Source organism: Anneissia japonica, unplaced genomic scaffold, assembly GCF_011630105.1.
Source record: "Anneissia japonica isolate Jap-2015-1 unplaced genomic scaffold, ASM1163010v1 scaffold573_len2283161_cov171, whole genome shotgun sequence".
Taxonomy (NCBI): domain Eukaryota; kingdom Metazoa; phylum Echinodermata; class Crinoidea; order Comatulida; family Comatulidae; genus Anneissia; species Anneissia japonica.
The window spans coordinates 329,303-351,987 of NW_022719802.1; the positions used below are offsets into that span (position 1 = coordinate 329,303).

General features: G+C 33.4%; 1 protein-coding gene across 3 annotated transcripts in view; it reads right to left on the reverse strand.

The window, feature by feature from the left end:
* The window catches only part of LOC117111027, a 42,273-nt gene that overhangs the window by 10,889 nt on the left and 8,699 nt on the right, over positions 1 to 22,685 (reverse strand). Inside the window, exons 1-18 of one of the 3 annotated variants that reach the window (XM_033253890.1) lie at positions 21,437 to 21,878; positions 20,187 to 20,366; positions 19,346 to 19,477; positions 17,864 to 18,001; positions 16,600 to 16,728; positions 15,774 to 15,905; positions 14,810 to 14,935; positions 10,584 to 10,718; positions 9,038 to 9,163; positions 8,557 to 8,685; positions 8,317 to 8,405; positions 7,181 to 7,361; positions 6,847 to 7,035; positions 5,493 to 5,688; positions 4,972 to 5,072; positions 3,457 to 3,619; positions 1,499 to 1,701; positions 258 to 350 (exon numbers count right to left, since the gene is read on the reverse strand). In XM_033253890.1, the coding sequence (XP_033109781.1) occupies positions 258 to 350; positions 1,499 to 1,701; positions 3,457 to 3,619; positions 4,972 to 5,072; positions 5,493 to 5,688; positions 6,847 to 7,035; positions 7,181 to 7,361; positions 8,317 to 8,405; positions 8,557 to 8,685; positions 9,038 to 9,163; positions 10,584 to 10,718; positions 14,810 to 14,935; positions 15,774 to 15,905; positions 16,600 to 16,728; positions 17,864 to 18,001; positions 19,346 to 19,477; positions 20,187 to 20,241 (2,317 nt within the window). In that variant the 5' untranslated portion in view covers positions 20,242 to 20,366; positions 21,437 to 21,878. Of the gene's footprint in view, positions 1 to 257; positions 351 to 1,498; positions 1,702 to 3,456; positions 3,620 to 4,971; positions 5,073 to 5,492; positions 5,689 to 6,846; positions 7,036 to 7,180; positions 7,362 to 8,316; positions 8,406 to 8,556; positions 8,686 to 9,037; positions 9,164 to 10,583; positions 10,719 to 14,809; positions 14,936 to 15,773; positions 15,906 to 16,599; positions 16,729 to 17,863; positions 18,002 to 19,345; positions 19,478 to 20,186; positions 20,367 to 21,436; positions 21,879 to 22,685 lie in introns of those variants that run through there. The other 2 variants (XM_033253888.1, XM_033253889.1) reach the window with 2 other exon arrangements.

The following is a 22,685-nucleotide window of genomic DNA, read 5'->3' on the forward strand; positions in this document are numbered from 1 at the left end:
TGTAACATGTATTACATACATATGTAAACATGCAGCTCAGAAATGACAAAAAAGCACAGCACGCAAGAAACAATGTATCCTTACTTTCAGCCACTAGAAAAAACATGTGGGTATTCTCAGAAACTCCCTGATAGCAACAATAAATGATGGTAGCAGAAAAGCGCAAACAGCGACAGCAAAATAAGTAGCGGCGACGACAGCAGCGCAGATAAGAGAAATTTAAAATTATTAAAAGTCAAGATACATTGATACTTTACCTTGGTCCTGTATTGCTGCTAGATTTACCAGAAACTGAATGGAATGTTGGGTTAATGATGTGTAAATGTCCGCATGCTGGCTTCGTGGAAAACCTAGAGACAAGAACAATAAAAAATGGTTGTAACTGAATAGGGACGTCATTATTTTCATTTGAATGTAATTTTCCCATCCCTGAGCAGTCACTAAGTCGATATACAGTAGTGCCTGCTATTTGTTACTAATGAACTTTTTTTCTTGAAATTAAATCAAAACTCTGATGATATTGAAATAATATTCTACTGTACATATCATTCTGTCATACTTCTAGAGGATTCTTCCACATCAACTGACAACAATTTTTGCAGGAAGATCAATATGGAAAAATGGTATTGAGTAAAATTAATTAGGCATGCATGCTCTACCTATTCCTGAAAGAACCATCAGAGATGTTTAGTTTACCTAGCTGTCTTTGGGGCCTAAATATTATAGATTTTGAGGTTCCCAGGCTGTGAGTGCTGTATCTACAGCTTGCATTGAGGAAAGGATCAAGGTTTTTGGCATACACAAGTATTTTCAGAGAGACATCATCAGTTGAGAGGCAAAGGCATGTTTCTGATCTAATAGAAAAGTATTATAAGCGATTGTTACATACATTTACTAATAAATTAAGTTGAGCCTTCATTACTGAGTTATTTTTGGGGATTTTGGGATACAGTTTGGATAAAATAATTAAACATTTCTACAGTTCCTTTGAGTATCTAATAGTAACTTTAGGACAGATTGTAATTAAAAAAGAAATATAACCAACAGCCAGAGAGCACCCATTGTTAACCATTATAAAAAATATCAGATCATCACTATTCAAATCAATTCATCATATTCAGGAAGTCAATATTAATCATCAGAAATTGAGCATGTAATCCTGGTATACTATTGTGGTACTGACAGCTCTTCCCTTAAAATACTAATGTATCTTTAATAATGTTTAATTAAGTTTGTTGATGAATTTTCACAAGATCTGGCAGTAGTTGTTAGCTATGAACTAGTATGACAAAAATCAAGAAGTATCAGCAAAAACTTTATGCATACCTTTTTGTCATAAAATTGACATTGTTAATTCTTAATGTTGTAGGCCTATTTTGTATGCAATTAAAAATAGCTGTGCAGAATTGGAAAACCTACTTGTCAGCTTATACCAGACATAAAAGTAGCAGTTTTACTAAATTCTTTTTTAAGAATACATAGAGAGCACAAACTATACCTCCTGGCAACTCTGACATTCTACTGTTTCCATTATCATATTCTACTTGTGCTGCCCTCGCTTGTTGATCTGGATCTGCCTCTCCAATCATGGCAACTGGTCTGTATGTCTGGATAATACTTGATATTGTAGAAATTGTATCCTGGATGCTGTCTACACTAATGCTGTCTGCTAAACTATCATGTCTTGCTTCAGAAAAGTACCTAAATTGTTTTGAAAAAGTTGGAAATATACAGTACAAAGTATTATGTGAGAAAATGCTATATTTACCAGACCTACTCACCTCATGGAAAGTTGTTCACATATGATTTGATTTTACTTTATTCGGTTTCCAATAAATTACAATACTGTACAGATAAAATGAGGTGTGGCAAAATGGTTAAGTTAAGTAAATAAGCTATAAAATATGGGAGCTCAAAAATTGCCTAAAAATCCAATTTTTTTTTTCACTATAGATCAAGAGTATAATGTCTTATTAATCATGTCCCAAAGTATTAGTTCTGGAAATGGTCATCAAATCGTTTATTTAATGTTTTTTATGCACAAATAACTTTGGAAGGCAATTACTCAAAATCATGTTTATCTTGACTCTAAGTGTGCTGTACTTTTACTTTCTAATAATGTAGGCTTGAAATGTCCAATTTCAGTGAATGACCCCTCATTTTAAAGATCACATACTCAGCCATTTTGCCACAACATGCCTCAAATTACAAAAAACACATGGAACAATAAAACATAATGAAACCATGATAACCTATATAAAGTTGAAAAAAGAAAGAACTTATTTCCAAAGGTGGTATGAAACCCAGTGGAGATAAAAGTTGAAAATGTAGTACAGCAGATGCTATTCCTAGGAAACAGCTAATGCAATTTTAAAACATTTAATCAAATCTTTACTCACTGGGGAATATCCCTAGTCACTATATCTTCACATGCAAAAACTCAGGGTCATTTTTGCATATTTCTAAACCCAAATACTTTTTGTATTTGGTTTTTGAAATTAGTCTTAAACTATAAGCGACAATTTTATATACTATTATCAATTTTAATTGCTTTTTAATAAAATACTGTAAAACCTCGAATTGAAGCCCAATGGGCTTAATCTTGAGAAGAAGCGCATCTGGAATTGAAGCCCACCTCTTAAGTTTGCAAAATTATCATTGAAAAGAAGTCCATCTTGAAAGATGGACTTCTTTTCTAAGATAGCCTAGGGCTTCTATTCCAGGTTTTATGGTATACAATAAGAATTAAAAAATAGTTTTAGTTACCTTGCACCAACAATTTTAAATTCACTTCAACTATATATTATTGTTATAAATATTGTTATTTATGAATGTCTCTAATAATTTTGTTTTATTATTTTTTAATAATTGTACTGATGGCATGACTATTGACAGAGTTGATTCTTTCAAATATCTTGGAGTTGTGTTTGATTCTAAATTGACTTGGTCTGAACATATTGAAAAATTAACTGGTAACATCTCTAAACGCATTGGTGTTATCCGTCGTGTTAAATATTTTTTACCCCAAAATACTCTTAAGATGTTGGCTAATGCTCTAGTTATGCCTCTTTTTGAATACTGTAATTGTGTTTGGTCCAACTGTAATATTACACTTTCAAAGCCTCTTCAAATACTTTTAAACAGATTAGGAAGAATTTTAATTTCTGCTGACATAAAAACCCCTGTTGTAAATATTTTAAGTTCATTAGGGTGGAGTAAACTTAGTGATAAATGGGACGAACAATTGCTAGATTTTTTTTTATAAATAAATAAATACTGTTTCTGATTATATTATCTAGATTGCCCCTGAATTAAAAAAAATGTTTAGTTACACCAACAATTTTAAATTTACTTCCACTGTATATCAGTGAAGCCATAGCAGAGCCAGCCTAGCTGGATATTTATTGGATCCAGCTTAGGTGGATGGGTTCATTCAATTATATAACCCCTACTTACAAGCTGCTGACAACATTAGACTCTCGTCCAGCCCTACTGAATGGTCTGTTAATTGGTAGACTCCCTTCCAGAGTGGAAGTGAGCCAGATACTAACAAGATCATACAGCAATGATGTGACAGCATTAACAGTGTCCTGCAGGAGAATGCTTTTGCGATACTGATCTGAAATTGAAATTAAAATTGTATAATTGTAAAACTGTAGTCTCAGATATTGACTAGGTTAATTCATCGCACATAAAATTTGAGGGCTAATACACCGGAATGTGGTTTAATGCAAAATTTGGTAGATTTTGATTATGGAACACTTTTCAAAATACAACTTTTGTCATTTGTTTAGTTGCCTGGTAAATCAAGGAGCATGATCAATTGCTCTCCTCTGAAAGCATGTTGAGAGACGCGATCCACTCATGCTCCTTCAAAATGAGCCTTTATTTTGCTTTCATTTTATTGTCCTTTGATAATAAAATTTAACACACAACTTAAAAGTGAAATTCCAACAATCAAACACCTGCAAAATGGAATCTTAGGGATATAATTTTTCTTTTTTTTTTCTTTTTTCTTAAGGGTAACGAGGGACACCCCTGTTCGGGGCTCAAGCCCATCACATGTTGCTTTGCGACAAGTTCCACCTCCAATATACTTTCAAAATGACACCCCTGTTGTTATTATGTACATATCTGAATTCATTAATAAACATACAAATTTGCAATCAACTCGATCAGCCTTCACCATATATATTGTTTAAGACCAATGTTCCATAAGCGTATTGGCTATGACTCTTTCCCATCTACAGCAGCTCGATTATGGAATATCCTGCCTCTTTCCATTAAGAACTAGGGCTGGGTTTGGTAGTTTTGCACTAATTTCATTTTCATCTTTTTATCCTTTTTTACTATTAATTTACTTAGGTGTATGACCCTTGAAATCATACTCTGTTGGCTTTGGTTGGGGTAGGCTGTACTTCATGAAATAGTAATTATAGTGAAGCGTAGTTAGTGTTTGAAACCGCAAGGAATAAGCAATATAGAAGTAGGTCATAAATGACTCTCAATCAATTATGACCTCACAAATCCTTATTTTATAGATGATTAGAATACTTAGATATCTTAAACTAATTAAAATAAAAAGAAAATAAAAATAAAATAAAACTTCCTTTTTTGTTCAATATTGAAATTGGAAATTTTGGCTGGGTGCATGGGGACCGGCAGCAGCCTAGTGCAGCACCAGTACTGACAAGTAATTTACCACCATTTCCTTAAAAAAGATTACATTCGCCACTTGGGATATAAAAAGGACAGCAGTATTGGTAGGTGCATTTGACATAACAGTTACAAATGGGTGATTAATGAATCTAAATAAAGTAAATAAATAACTTTCTACATAGTATATGAGACAGGTGTGTCACAGTTGAAAGAGAATGAAGATATTTTTTGCACATACTGTAAGAAGAACCATGGCATAAAAAATTTACCACAAGAACAAATTAGATAAATAATAATAAAGTATTACACTACCATGTACAGTAAGCACTAGTAATAGTTTCAGCGCTCCAACACAATGTGCTACAAGAACAGGTTCTCCCTGGCTCTCATCTAAACCTTTTTTGGAACAATACCTTAGAAAACGAAAAACAAGATTTTGTTTTAGATGTCAATATGTTCATTTATTATGAAAGTGTTATCTAATAGGCAACTTATAAGAAAATGCGAAAAAGAATGATATGTGATATTGTTGTAAGTTACAGACCCATAACGAGGAAGTTCCTTTTTTGAGCAAACCCCTCTCATTGCATCAAAAACCAGTAAAATGATGACAAAATTGATCATTCATATAATTGAATAGTTCAGTTCCAGGATGCTTTGTCTCCTTACCCCGAATAAACAGCTCTTCCCATGGACCCCATTAGGGCACCAAGATGCTTTGGACCTCTGGCTCCCATAGAAACCCACTCCAACATAGAATACATTTTTTTACATGCATACAAACTGAATGAGATGTGGAATCCCCTTTAACCAATCGTTGAGTCACTACTCACCAAATAGGAGTAGTCAAATGTTGTACAAGATCCTGGTATTGCAGAAGAATCACACTGTGACTATCAGGTCGAGCTAGTATCTCAAGGAGTTCCAGACTGGAAACACGACTGATTGGACTGGTAAGTGACACAGATAGTAGAAGTTTAATTTCTGGTTCCAAGACTAATCTGACAACACGGTTCTTGACAATACTTGCTGATAATGATAATAATAATAATAATAATAATGATAATTTCGATTCTCTTTATGGCATGTGTTTTACCTTATTATTACCATATTATTATTAATGAAGTGTTTGTTATAATTTATCAATTTGATTTCATAGGATGTTGAGCACGATAGGCATGAAGTTGCCTCTTTTCAACCTCCTTTTATCTAAAGAAAAAAAATTTGATATCATTTTAGTTTTCCATTGTAAATGTTTTGTTCTTTGGATAATAAAGAATTCAGATATATAATAATAATAATAATAATAATAATAATAATTAAAAAAAAATAATAATAACAACAATTATTATTGGATCTTCTCTTCTAAAACAGAGGCACATGTTAAGAAAAATGTTTCATTCTCAAATCACATAAAGATAGATAATGTACAGGCATATACAAAAAGAAGTAAAAGTGGTAAGGTAAAATAAGTCAAAATCGGAAGTTTGATAAAATTGAATACCATAATGGAGTTGATTAATTATTTAGAGCAAATCAGGAAATTATGTGGCTATGGGGAGAAAATCCAAAATCATAATAAATAATATTTTCTTTTAAATTTTTATTTCATTGTCTTTAAACAGCAAGTTACTCATCAATTACAAGATGGACAATGTCTCTTTATGAGGCTTCAGTGAGGTTTCAGTCTTGGGAAAAACAATAATCATAGCAAAAAAAACGATAATGTTAAAAAAGAAACTACTCAAACTAAAATTCAATGCTGCTTCCAAGGAACACAGCAAGCATGAAATTGTTTTAAACTGTGTTTGTAAGATGCGGTTTGGCACAGTGGGAATGGTCTGGTTTCCCAACCTCGAGGTCGGGGTTTCCTTCGCTGTGCATTTCGCTTGTGTCCTTGAGCAAGACACTTTATCTGCATTGCTTCTCTCCACCCAGGAGTATAAATAGGTACCTGGTGGGGTTGCCTGCTTCTGCGCTGATGACCAGGGAACGGAACTGCGCTTTATAACCGCAAGAAAGAGCCGCATTATAAATGCCCGAACCAGTACCAGTACCAGTTTCATTGAAAGTTGATACCACATTCCACCCTCTGAAACCTGATGTTTTAATTGAATTTGAGGGCTCATCCAGATGTTTACTACTACTGGGCATTATATTTTTAATAATCAAAGTTGATAATATTACCATAAGGGAACTGTAGCTGCAGATCAGTTGCTTGAGTGTTCTTGCTAATATGCCAAACATCCAGTTTCTTGTCATCATCTAATACACTCACAATGATGCAAACATGGCTGGCAGGAAGAGTTAACAGGTCAGAGGTCAGTGTACCAGTGACTGAGGTGTGATCACTGAATTTCAAGGTTTCCTTTAGGTCTATAATACAGGCAAATATTTTTCATATATATATAAAATAAAACTTTTAAAAATAGTCATAAAATATGACGACATTATAAATTAAATTAAATTGAACAATACAAATATTTCTCTTCTATCTAATGAAGTATTCCATGAAGTTTACCTCTGAGAAGTTTTCGTCCATATTCTCCTCGAATAATTAGAAATACAAGGTTGCCTATAGCATTTGGTCCGGCTTCCTCGAGACAGGGTATCTTGATGGGTATTGCTTCATCTGATTTGGAGTTGAAGCTTTGATAAATTGATTCAGAGCTGTGTAATGTATCCCACATCATAACGCTAATCTGTACACAATATTAACATGTATGTATTATTATAAACAGTTAGCTAGTTGTAAGATATTTCATCTATGTGACACTGCCTACAAAGCAGACATAAAATTTCAATGTTCCATATTTCATATATGAGGCTTAAAAAGCACGTAGATTTAGGAATTTGACTTAATGGTCACATTAGTGCTTCTGCCATGTAAAAGTGCCAAGAAAAATAGGTATAAAGTGAAAAAATGTTGTTACAAACAGTTAAAAATGGCTCCCTAGTGGATAAAAATATGAATATACAAAAATGATAAGCAACTAAAGTAATTCTGCATTAAAATGGAAGAATGGAGCTTCACCTTGTGAAGTTAAATAATTCATCTTGTGAAAACAAGTATTATATACTTATATTTTGAGCACTGTTCAATTAATTTGTTTTTAGCTACTATTAGTTGATCTAAAACCCTGAGTATTATATTGCCTTGTTTGGGATGAATTGAAATAAACAAAATTCAGTGCTCCATGTATTATTTGAAGAAGCCAAACATGTTAAATATAAGTATTTATTTGGCATTTAGTCGACCATATAGTTGAGTGTATGTTCTATCTTAAAAATGGGGAGGGGAGGGTGCAGTGGTTGAGCAAAATAAATGACATAAAAAGATATAATGAGGCCACTTACTTCATCATAACACTCTACCACGAGACTAGTATAGCATGTTAAGTACAGACTAACAAGAAACATGTACTAATTACTATTATGATAGGGACGTGTGTATACAGTTGAACTTGCCTAAGTCGAATCCAAAATGCCATTGAAAAATTGTTTGAATTAGATAAAATTTGACTTACAGATTGTTAATTAATGGGAAACACAACAATTTGACATGTAAAATAAGTTTGACTTAGAAATTATTCGAGTTAGGAAAAGTCAACTTAGGCAAGTTTAACTGTACTAAAAATAATTCGGGCATCAACATACCCCCGGAGAGTCCAAGTTGTATTCCTTGTCAATGATAGAAACCCTTGCAGTATCCATATTACAATGAACTTTAACACGAAGTGCACCCTCTATAAAAGAAAACAATATTGTGTTAACCAAAAATTTACTTTTTTGCAGTTTTCTGTAAACATTGTACGTTATAGTAAGCAATTAACAAATAAATGAATTTATATGAATTGTCTTTAAAATAGTGTGATGAGATGAGCATGAACCACCTACCTACATATCCCATCATAGCAAGAGTTTTGGCAGCCATAGTGGTCACCTGACTGTTGTCATAGTCGCCAAGAGCTAGTTCCATTAGTGTGTGTAATCCACCAGCTTGTAAAATAAGAACTTTCACCTCATCTAAAACAAAACAACAATCATTATATAACAAGCTTAAAAAATGGCATTTGACCCTAAAAAAAAATAAAAATTTTTTTATTTTGTTTTTGTTGCACTTCTCATTGACAATTGTATCACTCTTTCAAAAGACAGACAATAAAGTTGTTATTATTATTTTTATTATTATTATTATTCTTGGCAGAGTCGATCTCAATTCGGGACTGGCTGTTAACTGCACCACCTCGTCCAATATGATACCCTCCTTACAGTTAATGTGAGACAGTAAAACCTTTAAGACTATATTGTAAATGATAATGGTGATGATTACTATTATAATAAGCTGCAGAAAATTATTTTATAACAAGCATTTTACCTGATGTCATTGCAAGGTTAAGGAGTAATGCTGCAGACCAGAACACCAGGTCAGGATCATGCATCTCAGACAACTTCAATATACCAGCTAATGCCCCAGCCTTCACAACACGTAGATGAAGAGTTTCTGTCAATTGAGCAAAGTAAAAATGTTATTTTATTCAACTGCATCAAATAATAGGAATGATGGATTACAGCACACTAAGACTTGGCATATATGCTTAGCACTATGAGTGGTTTTACATGCTGAATACCTTATTTAAAATATAATTTTGTGTGCAAATGTCCAGTAATTGTACCATAATTCAGGCATCCCAATCAGTTTATGGAACCCTCTCCCTCACCTAAGAAATGAAGCCAATCATCGAATAGTTTTCACATAAAGAATTTAATGAGGGAACTTTTCACTATTGTGCAAACTGTATATGTTCAACAATGTATAAAAACATATGAACATAGCCAATCATTAGCTTTAATGGAGTATAAGTTAAACTGATTAATTTCAAAACAAGGTTTTGGATTCAAATCCTGATGTTTTCTAATGACTGAAAATCATTCATATTATTTTTTCCTGCAATTAGTATTTGCTGCTGATTAAAAACAAACAAAAGCGACCACTCACTGGTATGTGCATTAAACTGTGGTTACCTCTATTCATTTTTATTTTTGGGCATAAAGGCTGTATTCCAATAGTCGATGTGGAAGCAGAATACAAATACATTTTATAAAAAAAAAATCTGATTTGAAGTTTATAGGCAAGTTTTTTTTTTTTTTTTAAATGAACATGAATGAGAGCTGTTCGACAAAAAAAATAAAAAATAAAAAAAAAGGAATTCCATGACGTGAATCAAAATCATGATTTTCGGTTCTGTAGAACACATCCTTAACAGACAACCACCATCCATGCAACGTGCCCTATTAGTGGTAATAGCAGTAACAGACAGTCCTTGCTGAAAGCCCTGTTTTGTTTTGTAGGTGTGGGGGCCCGCTGGGGTCAAACTTAAAAAAAGGGCTATGATTGTTTGTTGGAAACAAACTTACCCAGCAAGTCGTCTGGCCGTCTCTTGGACGGCATACAATTATTTAGGACGGCCACTTTAACAGTGACGGCTTGTCCTAATCAGCTCCGCCTAGCCTAATAATTGGGCCTGGTCTACCTTCAGTAATTCTTTATTCTTTAAATCTATCAAATGTTACATTAAACTAAAGCTAAATCATATTTACGTTTGATAAAAACAACATTTATTGATTGAATGTACGTTGTTTTCGTACCAATATTCGGTGGGTATTCTCAATGATGGGTGTGGCCGCCCATTAGCTCAGTGACACGCCCACTTGCTTCCATATTGCACAGCCTATTTCGTTTTTCTGGCTAAAACCCCAATTGGAAATAACCTCTAGTTTATGTGTACAAAATTTCCTGCACGTCCGGTCAAAACTGGCAACGCTGGACGCTTTTTAAGTTTTGAGGCAGTGAGGTTCTGGTGTCTGCCTTGCACGGACCCAAAAACCAGTCAAAATCAATAAAAATGGATGCTTGTTCTTACCACATGAACAGAAAAAGCCAAACGTTTCAGCAAGTAGACGAAGCAAAACTGAGTCATCCATCCTTATTACACTCATAATAGATTCAATTATCTTATCATTGGTGAAATTCAGAAGATTTTCCAGAGCTTTTTTGCCTGCCATTACAATAATAAAAATGTACATTCATATATGTGCATTTTCAAAAAAAAAAACACTCTTTGTTTTGTATTAATAATGATTGCAACATAGAATTCAATAATTTAGTTTGTGTGGTGTAGTGTTAATGTTAGGCTCATAGAGGGAAACAAATTTTGCTATTTTGTATAATTGATTTTTCAAAAGAGGGTGTTGATGAAAAACTTGGAGATGGTTAAGGGGGGGGGGGGGGAAGGGGCTTAACCACCTTGTTGTACAACATATCAACAATTTTCCCTACAATCCTGGTTTTAAAAGTGACCCCTTGCGGATCCGATAGGCAACTTAAGCCTTTATCTAGACATAACTGACTGGTTCAAGTCGAACTTTTGTCTTGATAAGTGGATCTATATCTAGACATAATTTCGACGTGAACCAGGCTACTAATGCTGTGTTTATTAGAACTTGTAAAGTCGGTGTTTCCCATTTCACAACTTGTGAAACGCGTACATCTCCTTGGTGAACTCGAGTAGAATTTTCTTCCTCGATTTGCACAAGTAGTGTGGAAAATGGCGGCTGTAACACAAACTCTGCACAACGAGCATAGGTATTTATTGTAATTTGTTTATTAAGTAATATTATTTCAGATAAAAAAAGAGTGTTGTTTGTATGTTTTATTTGCAACCCAACATATTTATGGCAATTTGTTTAAGTAATATTATTTCAGATTTAAAAAAAAAACTTTTTTGTATGTTTTATTTCTGAACACATTGGAATAGTGCCAGCAGCCATTTTAGTCTAGGACCTGACTAAGATTTGTATGCACTTCATTTAGGAGAGAATTTCTCAACTATTATAGACTAATATGAACCCTGGAATAACATGGGATTTGTGCCAAATTCTCTATCCGTGACAAACAGCCCGAAAATTACCACGCACTTTATTAAATGACCACGCCCCCTTTTTATAGGGTAAGGGGTATTTTGAAATTAAGCTAGACGGTATAAGAAAATAGCAAATGTAGAGGTTTTTGTTCTAAATGAGCACACATGACAAGGGGATTAAATTCCTAAAATTACGTCTCAGTCACATTTTCCGTTCATATGTAAATTAGCTTGAATATGCAAATTAGGAGTGAAAAAATAGGGTTCCCATGTGCTGAGAACCGCTGGTCGTAGCGAGTTGCTTTCTTTTTAAAATTGTTCAGACCATGCAGATTTCTATTTGCTTTAATGTGACATTTGCTTAAAAAATGACCGGAAATGCCATATTTGACCTTTGACCCTATTTGCAAATTTTCCCTATTCCCATAACTACTGACTGTGAAAAGTTGGTTTTGGTCTCAAACAACACATATTCAAGTTCCGATTCACTGTAATTCACTCAGAAATTGCACAAACTACGTTTCTGCCCTTTGACCCTGCAGGCCAATATGCAGCTGTAATACCATAACAACAGTTGGAGAGTGTTGATTTTGGTATAAATTGTCTAGAAGGTAAAATTTTATATCAATCTTGGCAGGTTATCAGAAAATGATTAGCATTATTTTATTTTTAATTACACTATCAACAAATGCTATCTTTAGGATTAGTAATGAAAAGTATATAAAAAAAACCTTATTAGATACTCTAATAGGCAGCAGAATGCGAGTAGTTTATTAATTAAATTTAATTAAAGAAAAACATTTTTAATCTGGAAATTTTTAGGAATCATAACCCACACCCAGTAGTACTTACATATATATAGTTACATATATAAACTTAACTAAGCTTATTTTCCCCAGATACAGCCCTCCAAAAATGCAAAAAGTTGGTCCAGACAGGTTTTTGTCCCATTTGTAGACCATTGCTATCCTACAATGGTACATGCTACAACTTTTCTGATTGCAGATTTGGAATCAACAGCAAAAGATGTCCTACACCACAAAATCTGAAGGTTATCGGTGCTGTACTTCCAAAGATATTAACATACGAACATCAAAGTTAATTTCACAGTGCACTAATTTGTGCCACGCCCCCTTTTACATCAAACTGCCGCTACGGGAAAACAAACAGGAATTGGAGTCTAAAAATTTCACATGAAATACCTGTCAGTATAAAAATTTAAAAAAATCTATGATCCCATGGCATGGAATTACCCAACTCTTAAAAAATTTAGCTATTTCCGATTATTTTACAATATGTGTAGTTTTCAACATAGTATCCAACCATGAAGGAGCTGAGAACCAAAGCTGAAATTTGGTGTATAAGTAGATCTAATACATCTGGTTAACTGGTGTAAATTTAAAAAAAGATTTTAACTGTCCACATGACGAACCGTTAATGGGAAACATAGGCTTTTTTCACTTTTTTAGGGCTGGTCCCATCTTTGAATGGATGCCATTCCATTTTAATTCATTTGAGCAGCCTGTGCTTGCTTGTGGCTAGAGACAACTACCCATAGATAATATATCTGTAATTAAGATGTATACACTCACTCATACGGACACAGGGTGACTTTGAAAATCACAAAAAACAAAGTGGCTATTTTGAGTGCAGATAACTTAAAAAAAGAAGGGGTAACAGTTAATCTGATGCCATATTTGTGTAATATGGTGGAATATAAGTTAGAATACCAAGTTTGACCTTGCAATTACCGATCCTGAGTTATAATCTTCCAAAGTTGGAGGAAATTGCATTTGCGCAACTTGAAGAGCCACGCCCCTTTTTTGGGGCGTCAATATCTCGGAAACTACATATCCAGTAATGCTAATCTTTTGTGTATGTTGATTTTTCACATAGTGGATCATTTTTAAGAAGTTTCATAAAAATCGGAGACGGTCGACCTGGGATCTCTGGTTGATTTGACACGGAATTACCCATATGAACGGAAAAAGTGACTGAGACGTAACTTTATGAATTTAATCTCCTTGTCATGTGTGCTAATTTAGAACAAAAACCTCTTCACTTGCTATTTTCTTATACCGTCTAGCTTAATTTCAAAATACCCCTACCTTATAAAAAGGGGCGTGGTCATTTTCGGGCTGTTCGTCCCGGACAGAGATTTTGGCACACATCCCATGTTATTCCTAGGGTTCATGTTAGTCTATTACAGTTGAGAAATCCTCTCCTAAATGAAGTGCATACAAATCTTAGGTCCTCTACTATTTAGCGTTCGTCAAATGAATGCAATCTTCTTGCGCACTCGCATGTTACAAGTTGTGAAATCAGTTTTCACAAGTTCTAATTAAACGCAGCTTAAGCATTTCCACAAAGGATTAATTTTAAACCAAGATAAAGGTTAACTGTACCTTAGGTAAATCATAACTCTGTTCTCACTTGGATTAAAAATGCAATAGTTAGATAGTAAGAATTTAAGCATGCAAGTCTCGGTTTAATCATGGTTATATTCTGTGAAAAGTTCAGAAATCAGATGTAACTGAATAGCACTGTTCACATGGATAAAGTTACTGCATGAGTAATTCGACTAAAGCAAAATGTTATGCAGTCTGTATGCATTGGATTATTTGGTGGTGGTTAGTTTGACCAAACAATTTTAGACCATGTTGTTTGCTACCAAACACTGCAGTTGTGTTTTTCTTTTTTAAGCCTTATCAATATCAGTTAAAATGAGATAATAGAAATATCAATATAAGCTTTAATATAAAATTGAATAACAAAAAACAATTTAAATATAGAAAATATTATTTGCATAATGTAGATATGTGCTATGTTAAACTACAGTAGAACTTGCCTAAGTCAACTTTGCCTAAACACAATGTAGACCTTACTTACATGCCAAATTGTTGTGTTTTCCATTAACGATCTGTAAGTTGAATTTTATCAGATAAATCTATAAGTCAAACAGGTTTCAATGCCATTTTGGATTTGACTTAGGCAAGTTCAACTTTATAAGACAAATATATAATATAGTAATAATAATACCATGCTTACTTTATTAAAAGTTTCAGATAAGATAATTTGCATATAATCCTAACTTGTACATACGGATTTAAAGATCTAAACTTCTACAGACTGACATCCCCTTAATATTTTGTAAGTGTGACATTAAATATAAAATGTGACAATGATGAAGGAGAACTAAATCTATATACATGCTCCCATGAAGTTACCTATCATGGCAATATCATGCACCAAAACAAGAGACCAATGAATTACTTCCTTTTCCCCGCTAGCAAGGCATACTGGGATACGCTCAATCAGACCCTTTTGGTTGATCAGCGACAGTTTAAAATGATCTGCAAATTTAGAGATAAATACAAAAATGCTGAAATTTATGTAAAGAAAAAAGCAAAATTACTTTATAAAAAAATTGAAGTATGAAAAACAAGAATCAATAGGGACAGATAAAAGATTTGTACAAATTAAGCAAATGCTTAGCAGTAAGTGATAAGAAAACAAAATGAAGACAAAGGTAAAATGCTTAAAATAAAATACTGTAGGTTAAAGTTGCGAAATTATACTATAAAGATATTCAAAATTGTTTTAAGTCAGTATAGAGGATATGTTTCTAGTTAAGGTATTACTAAAGGTAAGCAGGGGCTGCAAGCAAACTTTATAGGAAATAATACATCATATATGGGTAATTAATTTTCAATCTTATCTAGACTACATTCATGTTCTTCACAAATGCATGTTTAGGTTTCCTATGGCCTAAATTCTTCTATAAAACTGTCTAATACCAAGTGTTCTGGTAATCCAAAGATTATGAATAAACAAACATCAGTAGAGAAATTAAATGTTTTTCTACTCATCTTTTATGAAAGCCATTTTTTGTAGGCCAGATCAGAGTATGTAAACACATGGAGGTGCTATATACTTGTTGGACTCAGCTACACGGACAAGTTAGCCCTAAGTATAGTGTTACATTAAGCACACCTTATACAGCATGGTTATATTCATAACTCCTTGTGTGACTAGCAACTACCGAGTAGAAACGCCAACTACTGTATCTGCTAATTACTACAGCCATAGGGACTGCCACTACCTCAGTGTGCCAGTGAAAAATATTTCCATGTCAAGAACAGGAAAATTACGTAAAGGTACCAAAGGTTGTCACAAATGACTTATAATTACCATTATGAAGGGCCAGAAAGCATATAACTCGGAGAATGAGCCTCTGAAGGGGAGCCTCACCACCTGTCTGAAGCGCCTTCTGTAAGCTCTCGATCAGAAATGGGATCTGGCATATCTCATTGCGAAGTACATCTGAAAAAATAATAATAAAAAAAAAAATAATAGCTTCTAATACAATAATCATGTTATACTGTATCTACATGTGTCAAGTTTAACTCGCATTCATTCATGCGTAGTAAACACTCTCTCTTTTGTTTTTGGCTGTGATGCAATACATAGCCGCATTTATCTATAAGTGGAAATACACTTCCTAGTTCCAGTATTAGGGAACATACATGTAGTGAAATATAACATAAACGAGGATACAGTTCATTCACGCAAGGCGTATATAGGCGAGCTAGGGCCATTTATTTTTTTTTATGCTCGAGAGGTAAGTTTTAAAGGAAACTTAGGCATTTATCGGTTAGTAAGTATTCACGAAATAGACTATAACATGCTACAATCAAATTTTCAATTAAAGTATATTTTATAGACATCTGTTTTATTTGTACCATTCATCCCAGCTTGACTTTCTGGTTGTTTTGTGCCTTGTTTTGCTTATTCTTGCCTAATTTCTGAAGGTTGTTTTTTTGTTTTTTTGTTATTATTTTTAGTTTTGTTATTTAAGATTAATCTAATATTTAAGATTAGTCCAGGGGCCTAATTACAGGCCTTGGCCACAGTTCCTGGCACTTGTTGTACAGTAGTTAAGAAACAAGTAAATAAAGTGAATCACGTGTAACAATTTGATGCAAACATGATTGACGTCCACAAAACAAATACTTACCAGCAACAGAAAATTCATGAATAAGAGCTGCAGCCCAGTAAACAAGCTCAGCATCATCAGATTTCAGACATGCTACTGCCGGAATCAAAATCCCACATCGAGCTATCTGCTGCAAACCATGCCTAGTTTCTGCATTAAAAACCAAAAGGAGATGATAAATGATGCATTAATATTCATTGACTATTTGTAATTCTACTACATTACACAAACACTGGAAGTAAGATAAGTATAATAAGCAAGATACTTGAGAAGTATTTGAAACAAATTGTGCTATTATAGACATATAGAACAACAAAAATGTAAAAATCATCAAAAATAAATAACATCAACTAGATGACATATTCACAGACTAACATCAAATCTAATTGCTGAAAATAAACAAAATCAGTAATTGGTGACAACAGACACAATCAGAGATTGAAATCATGTGACATATTTGGGGCAAAATTGTAAACAGACATATGGAGGAATGCTTAGTATAGAGTTTCTGCAGTTTAAAAACATAATTGATGTTGAATAATTTTGGTTGGAACGCTAGTAAAACGTTCCAAATCATTTAAAAAGTAAACATGAGAACACTGGTGGAATGTTTTGTTAATGGCTCCAAAATATCAAGATTTTTAAGAAGTCTTAGGCAGAGAGAAAGAAAGTTTTGTTCATGCAACAATTAGTGATTGGAATAGTCTCCCCTAGATGAAGTAGATTTTACAACATTAAATGAATTTAAGAGTGCATTAGAAAAATACTGGAAAGATCTCCATCGTTCAGCCTATATGAAAAAGATGAAAATGGACAAAAAAGCCTAGAGCTTAAAGTCTCAACATTAAGGTAGATCAAGCTAAGTAGAAGATAGATAATGCTGCATAATAATTGCAGCAAAATAAGTTATGAAAAAGATATGAAAATGGACAAAAAATCCTAGAGCTTAAAGTCTAAACATTAAGGTAGATCAAGTTAAGTAGAAGGTAGATAATGCTGCATAATAACTGCAGCAAAATAAGTTAATGCAAAGTCTTCAATCCGCATATTACAAATGGGACACACTAGGATTTGCCTAGGTCAGGGTTCAGGAAGGATTAGAAGAATTTTAAGCCTAAAATGTACAGAAAGTGCTAAATTTAGTATAAAAACACTATTTTTACTATCAGTATCAGACTTTCCTTGCCATTTATTTCTCACATTGTCAGTGGCCCGTTGTTGAGTGTATGCATGTCAACAATGCAAGGGTTCTAATACTCATTATATAATCAATTAATCAACATACCTCTTTGGAGGGTATTAATGAGGACGACAAGCATTTGAAGGCAAAGTTTTTGTAGAATGATGTCCCCAGTTTGACGTCTGGCCATTACAGGTATTACTTGCAAAGTATTTTTTTTAAGGAGTTTCTCACACATTGTGTCTGAAAAAAAATAACAGTCAAGTTCTTACCCTCACCTCTCCGTATTGCAATGATATGCATTCTTTATTAACATTGGAACCTAATTTATTATCTAAATTTATTTTTGAAATCTTAAAAAGCCAGTTAAAATTAGCCCTGTAAAAAAAATAAATAAAAAAGTTTATTGCATCATAAGGAAGCAGTATATTACAGTAGAACCCCTCCTTTGGGACACCACTATTCAGGAGACAACTCTATTAAGGGGACACTTTTCCGTGAAATGAGGAGAAATATTAACACTACGGCCAACCCCTATTAAAGAGACGGACACTTTCTGAGTGTGCCATTTCTGCTGATTTCATATTATAAATGAATTGGATTTGCATTGCAAATTATTGCTATAAATTAGTTTTAATTTTATTGTAACCGATTCTTATGTCAATAAAAATATAATTATAAAAAAATCAATCAATCAACAAGGATTTATATAGCACCAATCTCCACGGCAGAATGCAATGTTCAATGGCGCTATAACAATAAAGAAGGTAGGTAATTTTTGTATGAAAATGCATCAAAACCCCTATTAAAGGAACACATTAAGGTAAATTGGTAAATAAGTTTTTGGTAAAAAAAATATTTAGTCATTAACATTGCATCATGAAATAACATTGGGAACATATAAAACTATTGTTGTTATTTTACTATTACATTTCTGCTGATTTCATATTATAAATGAATTCAATTCAATTCAATTCAATTCAATTCACTTTATTGCTTCATAAGCCATCGAGGGCTACTATCCGCTTAAACTATACATATATAGGCGTACACATAAATACATTGAAAAGAAAAACATATAAAATAAAGCACATGCAACTACTTCATAGAAAGGGCATTCCGGATGGAACCAATGTTTAATTCATCAGGGTCAAGATTTGCATTGCAAATTATTGCTATAAATTAGTTCTAATTTTACTGTAACTGATTCTTATGTCAATAAAAATATAATTATAAAAAATCAATTAATCAACAAGGATTTATATAGTGCCAATATCCCTGGCAGAATGTTCAATGGCGCTATTACAATAAAGAATGTAGGTGATTTTTGTATGAAAACGTATCAAAACCCCCATTAGGGAATAATTTTGCGTTTTTGGTTAGTTTCCCCTAAATAGAGGTACCCTAATTCAGAGGACACCCCTATATAAGGGGGCACTGTTTCTAGTCCCGAAGGTGCCCTCTTAATAGGGGGTTCTACTGTATTTATTTTATATTTTTACCAAGCCTGATTTGTAATGCCATGTTAAACGACTGTTATTGTATCGCCAGTTTGTCAATAAAATATCAATCTATCTAAAAGCTTACCATGCAAACTTAATTGATGAATAACAAATATACCATAACGCATCACCTCTTTACATTTGGTATTTTGAAAAAGCTGAAGAAGAACTTCAATAAATAAAGGACATTCCTCAAGTAAAAGATCTTTCTTGCTGTCTAAGAGAAAAAACAATGTACAATTTTAGATTATTTTAATGATTTAGATTTATTCTTTTATTTTATTCTATTTCATTAAATTATATTAATTTGTATTATTTTAATTATAACTAATAAAGCTTTACAGTGGATGTATTCATTTATATTATTATAAATTTATTTATGAATTCTATTCAGATTTGTCAAGGAGTCAAGAAAGGAGAGTTCAGGTCGTGGCCCTCTTTCTACCAATCCCTTTACTATACATAATAATCTTAATGTCAAGTTTTTAGACCTACAGTAAATCGACATGGCTCTACAGAATATGATCTTATGAACAGACTTGATAAGAAGATTCAGATTTGTAAAAAATAATTTTAAGTAAAGATTTTGAGGGACACCGATCAAAAGAAAAAAAAAATACTACACAGAAAATAAATACTGCACAAGTTTCGTATACTGGCACTTGCATGAAATCTGGCCCAGTTGCCCATATTTCTATAAGTAGAAGGAAGGCAAATATTTACCCACTGGTCCTGCTATAGCATTTACAAATTATTTACACTGAAGCTGTCCTCTATAAAAGCCTCTAGACATTTGGTTAATATGCCACTAGGTTCATAGTCACTGATTAAAAATGTACATGTTTCAGTCCCTGGTTGAGTATACATTACATATACATAAATTTAAAAGGTAAACTTCTATTGTTTTTAAACACTTGAATTACTACCTGAATTGCATACAAAATCAAATATGGCTGCAAGTACCATACGTTGAATTCGCATGCATTTTGCTTCATGGTCTGCATCCTGCTGATTAACATCCGAGCGTGGTTTTTGTAGACTTCTTACCAAACAATAACCAAGTGTTTGTATGATTGAACGGTCTAAATCAATGTAACTGCAATCAACTACGGTTAAAATAAAAGCTCTGTAAGTAAAATGTATTGTACTACTATGCCGTAAACCTCGAATTGAAGCCTTGGGCTTATTTTTTTTTTTGTGAACTTTAAATGGGCTTCTTTTCGAGATGGGCTAATTTTCGAGATAGGCTACTTTTCGAGGTGGGCTTCTTTTTGAGACTACTTTTGAGAAGTAAAGAGGGGAGCTTCTTTTCAAAATGAATGCTGTAAATTTTGTGAATTTGTACAATTAAACAATAAGATCATTGTAACATCAATCTGTATTACGGAGTGTATTTAACTGGCATTAAATAACCTAAACTAATGTATAAAATCGTCTTCATGGAACGAACGAACGGGCGTGCCGCTGCTTAATTGCAGTTGATTTTAACCTTATATTTTTTATTTTGGATGTTGTTCGGTATTTTTAATATCGTCTTTACTACACTTGATTGGAATTTTGGTGTTGTGCTGTCTTTTTGCTGTTGTTTCAGTGTTTAATATTGATCATCTTGAAGTCGCAATAAGCCCGAGAGTTGTTAAACCAAGATTGTCTTCACATGTCTACGATTGATAATTCCGGACATTGACTTACCTGCAGCATATCTGACTTATGTTGAGACACAGCTAATGCTGGTTTTTGCAGTATGAAACAGATATATTTTTAAATTTTCATTCATCTTGTAAGTATTTGCTTGTTGTTTTATTTTACAATGCTGAATTTTGTTTCTTTTAATGCTCGGAGTATACGAAACAAGGGACTGGAATTAAATTCACATATCTCAATGTTATCATATCTGGATGTTTTAATGCTCAATGAAAATATCAGACTGGAATGCGTACAAAAGGGCCCATGGCCAAGTCAAAGGCAAAGTTAGGCGTTTATATGGAGATTATGTGGACAGACTTTTTAAGACTAATGATAATAAGAAACGCTTCTGGGCATTTGTGAAGGAAAAGAAAAGTACTAAATTATCATCTAATTTTTAAAAATGGTGTAAGATACGAAACCCCAGAATTGTTGTCTAATGTTTTTAATGATTATTTTATTTCCATGTTTAATCCATCTGTTGATTTACCTCCTCATCCGGTATCCGGGCATCTTGATTTTGATATTGGCATCCCTGCATTAACAAACATCCAGTTTACCCCTGAAGATGTCGACTCTGCTATTTGCTCTTTTTCTGTTTCATCCTCCCCTGGTCCTGACCAACTTTCTCCTAGACTCTTGCATAAGATCTCAACTTTTATCTCATTTCCCCTTTTTTATATTTTTCGAATTTCTCTCCTCTCAGGTACATTGCCTAAAGCCTGGAAGCATTCAACTGTTTTGCCTGTTTTAAAAGGTGGGAATCCCTCTGTTGTCCAGAATTATCGACCTATTGCTCTCACCTTAATTGTTTGCAAAACACTTGAAAAAATCGTTAAGAAATCTATTACATTGCATGCTACAAATTTCTCTCTTTTAAATGAGAATCAACATGGTTTTGTAAAAGGTAAATCATGCATCACCTAGCTTACAAACATTATCAACAAATGGTCTCAGATTTTAGATAAACCCTGTCCGCCTGTAATTGATGCCATATTTCTTGATATGTCTAAGGCTTTTTACAAGTTGCCACATGATTTACTTTTGAATAAACCTGCTGTTCAGTTCAATATAAGGGGTCCCATGTGGCAGTGGCTGTCATCGTACCTAACTAAAAGAACCAAAAGTGTGCAGTTCAAAGGAACTTGTTCTAGACAACAGTATGTAACTTCGGGTGTGCCACAAGGCAGTGTTCTAGGACCTATGTTGTTTAATTTATTTATAAATGATGTCACCTATAATCTAAACCCACCTCGTTGATACTATTGTCAGTAAATGTAGTTATTAGGCTTGATATTTTTCATTGCCACATTTGCCTTAAGCCAAACTCTACTCTCCCTATACAAGTCTTTGGTACTACCTCACTTAGACTACGGTCTACCTGCACGGATGCCTCAGACAAAAAAACAACGTACTCGCTTAGAGCGCATCCAAAAATATGCCACTCCTAGAATCATGAGAGTTGGTAGAGGGGAAATCCCATATGATATTAGATTGAAATCCAATAAGCTTTTGTCGCTTGAATGTCGCCAAAATAAGAATATCTATCAATTAACACTAGACATCAAACCACTTTGACTTTTAATCATTGCATTCTCGCAACTGTAGTTCATCACAATTCTGTTATTGTACTTTTTCCTCGAATTTAGTCAAATTTGCCTGATAGCCTTAAAGATGTGTTGACCTGCGAGTCACTTGGATCCTTTTTAAACTCCCTACATTCCCATTTTCACACTATA